This window comes from Puntigrus tetrazona, unplaced genomic scaffold (assembly GCF_018831695.1).
Source record: "Puntigrus tetrazona isolate hp1 unplaced genomic scaffold, ASM1883169v1 S000000148, whole genome shotgun sequence".
In the NCBI taxonomy this organism is placed as follows: Eukaryota; Metazoa; Chordata; class Actinopteri; order Cypriniformes; family Cyprinidae; genus Puntigrus; species Puntigrus tetrazona.
In genome coordinates, this window is record NW_025047824.1 from 2355001 (window position 1) to 2365618 (window position 10618).

The 10618-nt window shown below is 36.9% G+C and overlaps 1 protein-coding gene across 1 annotated transcript in view; it reads right to left on the reverse strand.

Moving 5' to 3' along the window:
• vwa1 (von Willebrand factor A domain containing 1) overlaps positions 1-10618 on the reverse strand; it is an 11725-nt gene extending 1107 nt beyond the window's left edge. The window contains exons 1-5 of the mRNA XM_043230302.1: positions 10230-10618; positions 5576-6133; positions 2729-3052; positions 1334-1627; positions 176-439 (exon numbers count right to left, since the gene is read on the reverse strand). Coding sequence (XP_043086237.1) covers positions 186-439; positions 1334-1627; positions 2729-3052; positions 5576-6133; positions 10230-10314 — 1515 coding nt within the window. The 5' untranslated portion in view covers positions 10315-10618 and the 3' untranslated portion in view covers positions 176-185. The remainder of the gene's footprint in view (positions 1-175; positions 440-1333; positions 1628-2728; positions 3053-5575; positions 6134-10229) is intronic.

Consider the following 10618-nt stretch of genomic DNA (forward strand, 5'->3'; position numbering starts at 1 on the left):
ACGGAATCAAGCGGTCCAAAATAAAAACGTTCGGACGTGGCAGACAAGAAGTAGTTTTTTGGAGAAGCAATCGTGGCATTTTTATGCTTTTCGTTTATTCAAATTAAATACGCCATCTTATTTGATGGTATAAAATAACCCACAATCCCCGTGTTTTCCCAGACGGGTATCTCACCGGAGGCCTTTTAAGCAGTGCAGCAGAGCCCCTCGCCGCGGGCCGTCCGGTACACCGGAGAGACGCAGACGCGGGCCCTGGAGGGCACGTGGTTGAGGGTGGTGGAGAGCCGGTTGGGCGGTAGATACAGGGTGGAGCGCTGGCTCTGACCTCGCTCCCATGTGACCCAGTAACCACGGAGACCATCGTGACTCCCCTTCCAGCGGAGCTGCACCGACTCGTTGCCCACCGTGGTGAGCTGCAGGTCTGAGAGAGCTGGCAACGCTGAGAGAGAGAGACGGAGAGAGAGAGAGGTCAGGCTGGGAGGGATGAGCGAGAGGGATGTGGGGACGATATTGGCAGGAACATTAAAATAGGGCGGTGCCGTTGGAAAGCCTCTCATTCCAAAAGCTTCTAATGAATTCAATTTGTTCGGGGTCAGAGCAATTTTTAAAAAATAAAATGATTATTATGCATTGCATTGATCAAAAGTGACAGTAAAGGCATTTAATAATATTCTATTTTCTATTTTTTTTAGCTTTCTGTTTATTAAAGAATCCTGAAATGTAAAAAAAAAAATGTATCATGCTCCCACAAAGATATTAAGCAGCGCAGCATATTTTTTTTACTTTTGGTAATAAGAAGAAATGTTTCTTAAGCGGCAAATCTGCATATTAGTATGATTTCTGAAGCATCCCGTGACATTAAAGACTCAAAAATTAACGCATTAAATTGCATTTTAAAATACGTTACGACGGAAATCCGTTATTTGAAATTATAATAATATTTCACATTTTATCTGGTTTTACTGTATTAGCGATCAAAGAAACGCAGCCCTGGTGAACAAGAGACGTCTTTAAAAAAAAAAAAAACATTAAAAAAATATTACAGACCGTATATAGCCCAGTTATAGTAATAGCTAATTTGTAAAGATTATCTAAACAAAACTTGTAAGAATGACAATCTTTTTTCGGTCACTGAATCCATTCACTTATTGACTTATTTTGGCGGGGGAAGCAAAAAGTGATTATTAAGCAAATACGCACCTATAGCAAATAAACTGAAATGACAAACATCAAGCATTTTATTCATTAAACCGAGAACTCCTGTATTTTTCCTGTATTTAAAATGAATTGGATATGTAATGCCTTAACGTGTAAGTGATGCGTTGGCCCTTACCCTCCTGTGTGCAGACTTTGACCGTCATGGCTCTCTCTCTGCCGGAGGCCTGCCTCGCGCTCACGGTGACCAGGTACTGCGTGTCGGGCGTCAGGCCGGTCAGGACCGTGGAGTTCTGCCTGTTACTGACTCTGACGAGCTGCAGCGGGCCTGTGGGAAGCGCTGAATACTCCAGCTGGTACCCCTGGATGAGGTGAGGCAGCAGCGGGCCCCAGCTCACCCGGACACTGTTAGAGCTGGACTCTGAGACGGTCACTGTGGACAGAGTCTGCACCTCGGGCTGAGGACGGTTCACTGACGGGGAGAGAGAGAGAGAAAAAACATCTCGGTGTTTAAACGAGGGCTAAATGATGGATGTGGTTTTCATTTAGTTCTACTGAAGTTTATGTGTGTTCTGTGTCTCTGTTTAACTGATAAAACAGATTCACATTCTTATGTGCGGTGGATACCAGCATTTCAGCTTCTCTTTCAGTATTTTCCAGTGATACTTGCATTTTAATATAAAGAATTTAGTAAAATATTTCATTTGAAATTAACATGAATTAAATATGAACGTTATGTTCAGTATTTTTATTGTTATATTTAATGTTAACTTTAATAATAATGATAATAAAAATAATATTAGCATTAACAACAACAACAACTAACTTTCATAATATTGATATTTCATTAATGATGTCCAATAATGCTAATAATAATAATGCTATAATACATTAACTAATAAATCTAATAAACTATTAATAATAACAAAGTTGATATTAAATTATTCCCAATGAATGCATATTATAATTATTAGTAGTAGTAATAATAACAACTAATGTAATATTCATTTCTCATTAATAGCATCTAATTAGTGCTAATAATAATGACAACAATAAGAACAAACCCATTAATGATAACAACTATTAATAATAATAACAATAACAGCATTAATATTTCATTATGACCAATTAATGCATATTATATCATATTGTATTATACATTTAATGACCTTCTTATGTTATTTAATGCTAATATAATTAATAATAATTATCATTTATATTTCTTTGATGTTAATAATAATAATACATTTAATGTTCATATTTAATGATACTACTACTACTACTACTTCATTATTATTATTGTTATTATATTAAATAAATTGTTATTTATTAATCAAGGTGCACCAATATATATATATATATATATATATATATATATATATATATATATATATATATATATATATATATATATTTTTTTTTTTTTTTTTTTTTTCTTCTTCTTTTGTGATGAAATGCCTTTAGCTGAAAACTGAGTGCTTAATCTTGTCTTTATACATTACTGACGCTATTCTCCCATTTGATACTGAATGTGTATTGTTAAAAGGATTGATGGAGTCTGCTGGTTCTGCACCTGACTGTGTAGTGAAGGTGGTATGAAGAGAGTTGAGGAACTCCAGGTTGGCCTTCGGTGTGAGTGTGACCGTGTATTTGGTGTCTGGACTCAGGCCACTCAGCTTCGCCGAGCTGGCATCTCCGGGCCGCGTGATCCTCTGAAAAGGGCCCGAACCAGTGCTAGGGCTGGTGCCTGAACCTACAGTCCCTCCGGTCTGCCCTGATCGGACGGGACCGAACTGGATATCATAGTAGCCGGTGCCGGCCAACACAGGCCTCCATTCCAGCTGAGCTGTAGTGCTGGTGATCGACTTCACCTGAAGCCTCTCGGCACGGATAATCTCTGAAAGATAAATAAGAGATGGCAGAAATTAAATGAATCCCTCCAGCCACTAAATCCATGCTTAGGATAATTTCTAAAAGCGCATGGGGTCTGAATTGCTGTGTGCGAGCTATGCAGTATTTATGTGTTAAGTGTGGAAGTTGCACATTATTATTACAATAATAATAAATATAATATTACTTTTGAATTAATGATATGTAGATAATGCTAATAAAATATATAAATTCAAATATTATAGGCACATTTTTTTTTCATTATTATTGTTAGTATATTTAATATTCATTTAATGAATGAATATTAGAATATTAGAATATTAAATTCTATTAGAATATTATTATATTAGAATATTAATATATTAGAATATTATTCAGAATATTAGAATATTAGAATATTAAATTCTATTAGAATATTATTATATTAGAATATTAATATATTAGAATATTATTTAGAACAATATAATATTAGAATATTTAATTCTAATGGTAATATTATAAAAACTAATAATATAAGTAAACTAATAAACTAATAATAAGTAAATAGTACATTTAACGATCATATTTAATGCTGATAGTAATAATAGTCAAATGATTAAAAATACAAGTTTTGTTTACATAATAGGGGTTTATAATGTGTATATTTATTATGTATATATAAATACAAACACATGCATGTATATATTTAAGAAAATGTTTATATGTTCAATATATTTATAATTTAATATAAATACATACATTTAAATGCATTATTTTAAAATATATACTAACTGTATGTGTTTGTATTTATGTATTATGCATAACAAATATGTATATAAAAACTTAAATGCGATTAATTGTTTGACAGCGCTAGTAAATAGTAACAGTGTAATTACTTAGTTTATTATTTTTGTTATTAATAAAGTTATTTCTCCATTTAATGAATGCTATTTAATGCTAATAATAAAACAAATTATTACAAATATCAACGAATATAATAATCACATTTAATACATATATAATTAATGCTAGTGATAGTAATAATACGTCTATGTTTTTGTGTTTAATGCGAATTAATCAATATATTATAATTCATACAAACACAAATGAACTGTTAAAGACCGTGAAAAAGCAATAAAAATCATTTTCATTACACATAATCTCCGGAATAATCTCTGCATTCGATTTGAGAGAAATAAGAGATGGCCGAAATTAAATTAGTGACTCGAGTCACCAAAATCCATGCCTAGGGCGGTTTCTAAAAGGACACGGCACCACCTGCTCCGAATTACTGCGTGCGATCTATGCGTTTGTTTATGTAAGTGTCTGGAAGGCGAGCATATGCAGCGCCTTATATACGCGCGGAAGAATGCCCACTAATAATAGCAACGTCTAGCGCTCCGGGGGACTTCGGCGGGGGTTGAAAAGGCCAAAATAATTTGTGTATAAATAACCGTCATCTCCTGTTACAGTGTTCTGTCTCTGTTTCCTCCAGGCCCTTCTTCTCTTTGAGCTGTCTCGAGCTATTCGTGTCAGAGTCGACTGGCATTCGAGATTTCTTCCCACACCGGGGCGGAGGTGCGGAGATACTCACTCTCACATAAGATCACTTTCCCTGTTTAGAAAACTCTCTCATAAGGTCGCCGGTTACTTTGGAGGAAATCGGGGTTACAGTTAGGATTAAAGCATTAATTATGATTTGTCATCAGTGACTCACCCTCAAACTGGTGTTCATTTCTATAAGTATGTTTTTTATGATTGATGAAATTTGATAGATACTGCAAAAGGCCAAATATTCAGTGAATAGCTATTTATATTCCAGTATGTTTCTCACATAAGTAGTACAATTTCAGTATGATTTGACTACTTTTATTGTAAATTAACTTTTAAATCTGTGTAATTTTATTTTACGTAACCTTAATGACGAACACGTTTTGAGTTTCACCTTTGAGTTTGCTTGAAGGTTTTTCAGTAAATAGAAATTATAAACGATACTTTTTAGTTCTCGCTAGATTCTTATTCTTGTAACAAAACGCTTCAAATGTAATTTTACTATTTACTTTTATTTATTAATATTTAATATATTATTTATTTATTTATTGTGTTTTATAAAACAAAACACGTACAAATATATATTAATATATTAAATCATAATTATTTAAATATATTAAAAGCATTATTTAGTATTGAATTCATTACAACAGCAGAACAATATTATAATTATTGTTAATTATTATAATTTTCCGTCTGTTTTGAACCTTGAGAGTCTATGGTCAGTATTCACTTATGTAATATTGATCATGAATATGAAGATCATCATGAACTTGTCATTAGATTCTTATTACTGTAATAATAAATTAGATAAAATTACATTGTAATATTACAAAAACATTAAATATTTTATACTGAATTAATAATAATAATATATATTTTTTATTTTTTTATTTAAATTTAATTGGTCCATTTTTAATATTTACTTTTATTTGAACTTCTAAGCGTCCCTTTGATAAGGTACATGGTGTTGAAATCGTGCCGTTTTTATGAGACGTACCGATGATTGCGCTCCTCAAGTCTTCGCTGATGATGTTGATATCGTCGATGTCCACGAAGAACAGGTGCTCCTCGGCGGGTGAGCTCGCAGCCTCTCTCAGCACCTGATAGTTCCCGTGACCCGTGGACACCACCAGCACGGCCACGCCCTCGTCCCGCAGCCTCGCCATCGGCTCCAGCACCTCGCCCGGATCCACTCCGTCCGTGAGCCAAACCAGAACCCTGGGCAGATCCGGTCTGGCACCCCCCGGCACGCCCTGTTTCAAAACCTGCTTCCTAGCCATCAGGAGAGCGTCCACCGTGTTGGTGTCGCCCTTCAGCTGTTTGGTCCTCCCCAGCGCCGCCTGCAGGCCGTCCTGGGAGCTGTAGGAGTCGAAGCTGAACTCCAGATGGGGTTCGGTCCCGACCTGCAGCAGTCCCACCCTCACCTGGTCCGGCCCCAACGAGAAAGGCAGCAGGAGCTCCTTGAGGAAGTCCACCATACGGAAGAACTCGTAGGAGGCCACGCTGCCGGAGGAGTCCAGGAGGAAGAGGACATCGCCCTCGCAGCAGTTTAAAACTGCAGGTGAAAAACAACAGCAGACATTTCTGTAAATGATCTATGCTTGAACATCTCGAGACGAGAGAGAGGGGTGTTTATTTAGCACATAGCAGCACTGAAACACTCCAGACTTTCTGAGGCATGAGGAGAACACTGTGTGTGTATTTGCTTGTACACTTTAAAAAAAAGAAAGTTCTTTATTGGCGTTTATGTTTTCCGCGGCAAACTTTTATCATAAATGGAACCATAAATGGAAAAAGGTGCTTTAGATTATTAAAATGTTCTTTACAGTAAGTAAAAATGTTTTTTTTAAGGAACCACAGATGTTTTTTATATGGCACCACTGCAAAAACCCACAACTGAACCATTTAATTTAAAACATTGCATAATCGTTAATCATGCCGGGTGTAATTCGTTTGATTGGTTATGAAAAGCCGCATGATTTTTAGCCTTAATTTTTAAAACCTTAATTTCTAAGATTGCATAATATGGGACCTTGGCCCATTTTAAGTCGTACGTTTGATTGGATAAGAAAAGCCACATGATTTTAGCTGTAATTAATGCACAAACCCTAGAGTTTAATATTTAAAGCCATGCTTCAAGGCTTATAAAACTTCTGTCATTATTAACTCACCCTCAGGACACTGGAAGGAATGTCTGAGCTGTTTTAAGGGTTTTGAACAATACAGATTTTTACTGTATGGAAAGAAAAACACTGAGAGCATAAAACATTAGGAAACAAAGTCATAAGGGTCCTCGATGATATGAGCGTAACTGATGACAGAAGAACCCTTTAATGTAAGGGGTTATTTAAAAAATGGGGTGCAATAATCTTCTAGGGCTTCATGATTAATTTGATTAATCAAACAAATATGAATTTATATTAAAATATAAATAAGTATAATATGATTTTTAAAAATGCATTATTTTGCAATAAAAATAAACTATTATAAATAAATAAATATCACAAATATTTATATTTTTATATAACGTTTTTGTGAAAGTTAATATTATAATATGTATTACTTTGTTAGTAATATTTACGCAATAAAAATATTTTTAAAAGTAATATATAGCAATAATAATAATAAGTATTCTTGCACTTATTTTATAGTCGTATTGATATTTAATCACTGCATTTTTAGCCAAATTATGAAGACAAGCACAAGCAAGCCTCAGATTTTTATTGCAACTTTTGTTTTGTTATAAATGTGATCAGATTTTCCCTCCAGAACTGTGCAGACCTGTTCGGTCTCATTATTTCGGTTTCACAGCTTCAGACTGAAGTCGACGTACAAGTTTTTACAAGCTCGGATGCCATGTTACGCGCACTCCCTCTTAACTGACCACGAACTTGTTAAACGTTTACAGTGAGCACGATAAAATTGGGAGAAACTCTTGAGAACGAATGGCCGAGCGGAGATGTGTGTCACATCGAGTGAGGAAATCAGTCATTTGCCAAGGAAGTGGGCTTGCTAAAAATAAGAAAACAGTAGTATTTATTAGCATAAGGAAGAACTGGAAGCTTCGCGATATTTCAGGAGATGGAACATTTGATTTGGCCGTTACAGGAATTTCCTGGCAGAGGAGCCCTCTAACCTGGAGCTGCATGATAAACATAAACAGATGGGGGAAGGAACAGCTACTGGATGTTACAAGAGGGAGGCGGACGGACGGGCATGGAGAAAAAGGGGGAGGTGAGAATTGGCTGTTCCATATGAAGTAAAAGAAGGAATGTAGAGGCTTTTCCAGAAGCCCCTGAATAAGAAGAAGAAGAAGGCGAGTGTGCAGAAAAGAGCAAGAGAGAGCGAGTGGGTGAGAGGCCTTAGAGAGCCAAGCATCCGCCGCCGAAGACAATCCAAAGTCGCCCACCCAGAAGATCTGGAGGATCCGAAGCAAATTACAGGAGAATCCTGCGAATGTCGCACTGTTGTTGCAAACACTCGTAGGCCCGTTTTGGTCCCGTTTCAACGATTGAATTCGGATGAAACCTAAAACCGTGCGCACGGTTTGCATGGTTTTCTTCCGCTTTGCTTTCTGAGAGAAAAGAGCCCACCGGGTCACTGCTAAATAATTGACCCTTGCCAGACCGCTCGGAAGCAGGGCGCGGTGGCACTTTGCACAGAAACTCCTCTAGCCAAAGCCAAAATGCTCAAGGCTTTTCCAGAATTACCCTCTGTGAGTCACTGCTGGTGTGTCTATGGTTTTGTTCAGACAGGCGTCAAAAAAACTGAGTTTTTGGGCATGTCAGATTCTTATCTGATTTGTTTTTTATAGTCTGAACAGCAGTCAATTATGGAAGCTTGTATTCTAGGGTAATTGTGACTTTTCGTCTCACAATTTTGACTTTTTTTTTTGCACAGAATTGCTAGAAATAGGTGCAGAATTGTAATATATAAACTCTGCATTTGAACCTTTTTTTTAATTCTTACATTTCCCAGAATTCTGAGGATACATATTGCTATAGAATAAATAGAATAGAATAAAAAAAGGTAATTTTATCTCAAAATTCTGCCTTTTTTCTTGCAAATAAGAGGTTATGTCTCACAAGTTAACATATCTCATCTTTTACTCCCAGAAATCCTACAGTTCTGCATTTGTTTCTATCGTAGCACGTTCAGACTTCTTTTAAGAAAATGTGGGATATAAACTCAAAATTGCTAGGAAAATAGTCTGAACTGTGAGATATCACAATTGCATTGTGCTTTCATGCACTAAAGGTACAAAACCTGCCACTGGGGTAGTTCCTAAAATGTGTTTTTTTTGTTTTTGCGGCATATCTGACTCAAATCTGTTTGAGTCGAATCAAGAATCCTAATCCAAACCATGGGCAAAAAGCATGCAATCTGACTAAAATCCCGAAGTTTCTCTTATAGAGAACTTCCACTATCTGGCGAATAGTGAGAGCTTTTGAATACAGCTCATGCATAAATTCCTTGCTTATCTCCTATCACGCGTTCTCAAGGTTTCATGGTTTCAGTGGGATGTCATGACAGACGTCAGCTGAAGCATAATGTACACAATACCTCTTTTTTTTCTGGAGTTTAATAGGTTTCTCCTAACCCTAGAGCGGTCGATAGCCTAACATCGGTGATTGACAAGGAGAATCCTTTAATTCGCGCGCCTCACTTGATATGTATGTCAGCGATGGGCTGACAGCGAGTTATTGCAGCTCCGTTCATACAGCTAATACTCGCTGTCATTCGCCAAACCTGAAAAAAAATTCATTTTATTTAGCACGACACAAAATATGAAACGACACCCAGGGAGAAAATGCTGTACTGCAATTTAAAACAGACCCGATACTTATCAATTCTGGGCCTCTTTTTAATTTTTGCTTTGTCGGGCCATATTCTTCGGAGGACAAGAATCCCCTGACGCACTTTACACATGTTTTCTGTCTAGCTCACGTGCTTTTAATGCGCATAATCTGCTCATTCAGTCATGTTTATCACAAATGATCCCCATATACCTTCTTTCATTAGCATTATTGTTTAAAGGGCTTTAAGTTCTTGATCCACCCAACTAAGCAGGATTCCATACTATGGAAGCGTGAACATTGGTCAATGATTTACATTAGCAATGATTATTTCAACTCGCATGTTTGTACTGGACTTATTATTAAATAAATAGTTAAAACACTTTACAGTTTAATAGGGTTCTAGGACTTTAGTTAATGTGCAAACGCTATTCACTAACATGAAATGACTATGTAGTGACTATGTAGGTTTCTTTGTTTTGCTGAATAAAAGATTATCTACCCTTTTGAATCAGGCACCGACTGATATGGCTCACCTGGATCAGGTACGGACCCACATGACTCACCTGCCCTGAGACATGACTCACTTAAATCAAGCTTAAATAAACCTGTGATTCAGGTATAGAGAACTGCAATGGATCGCCTAAGTGCATGAACAGTACGTTTTAATACAGCCCAGTATAGTTCACCTAAATCACACACCGCGAAACATAGCCTATGATTCCGGTTTTGATTCAAACGACTCCTCTGAATCAGACACCAAGTTCTGAAGTAAAGCATGCAATTATACACCGAGTCCCGAATAAAAGCAGACTATATGATTCACTTAACGTGCACTAAGCTCCTGAAACTCACCTGAATCAGGTACCGAGTGCTGAGCGTCTCCTGCCCACAGAAACACGCTGAACAAAACACACGTGAGAGCCGTACGGACCTCCATGATGGACTACAATCCCAAATCACCGTCAGTAGTGGACGTTTTAACGCGTCTACATCGCCCGGCACAGTTTCTATTCAAATGTCTTGGGGGGGGGTTTCTCTAAGACCCCTGCGGTTCACTTTTAAAGTCGCGTTCAATGCGCGCAGTCACCGGAACTTTTTTTTATTTTTTTACACAACCGCAAATGCAATCGCACCTGCGCGGTTATTCTACATAATCCACGACACAGACGCGCAACCCGTCGCTCTCCCGTAAGCTGCTCAGTGTTGATCAAACCCCCGTTTCGGTATAAACTCTCTCTCTC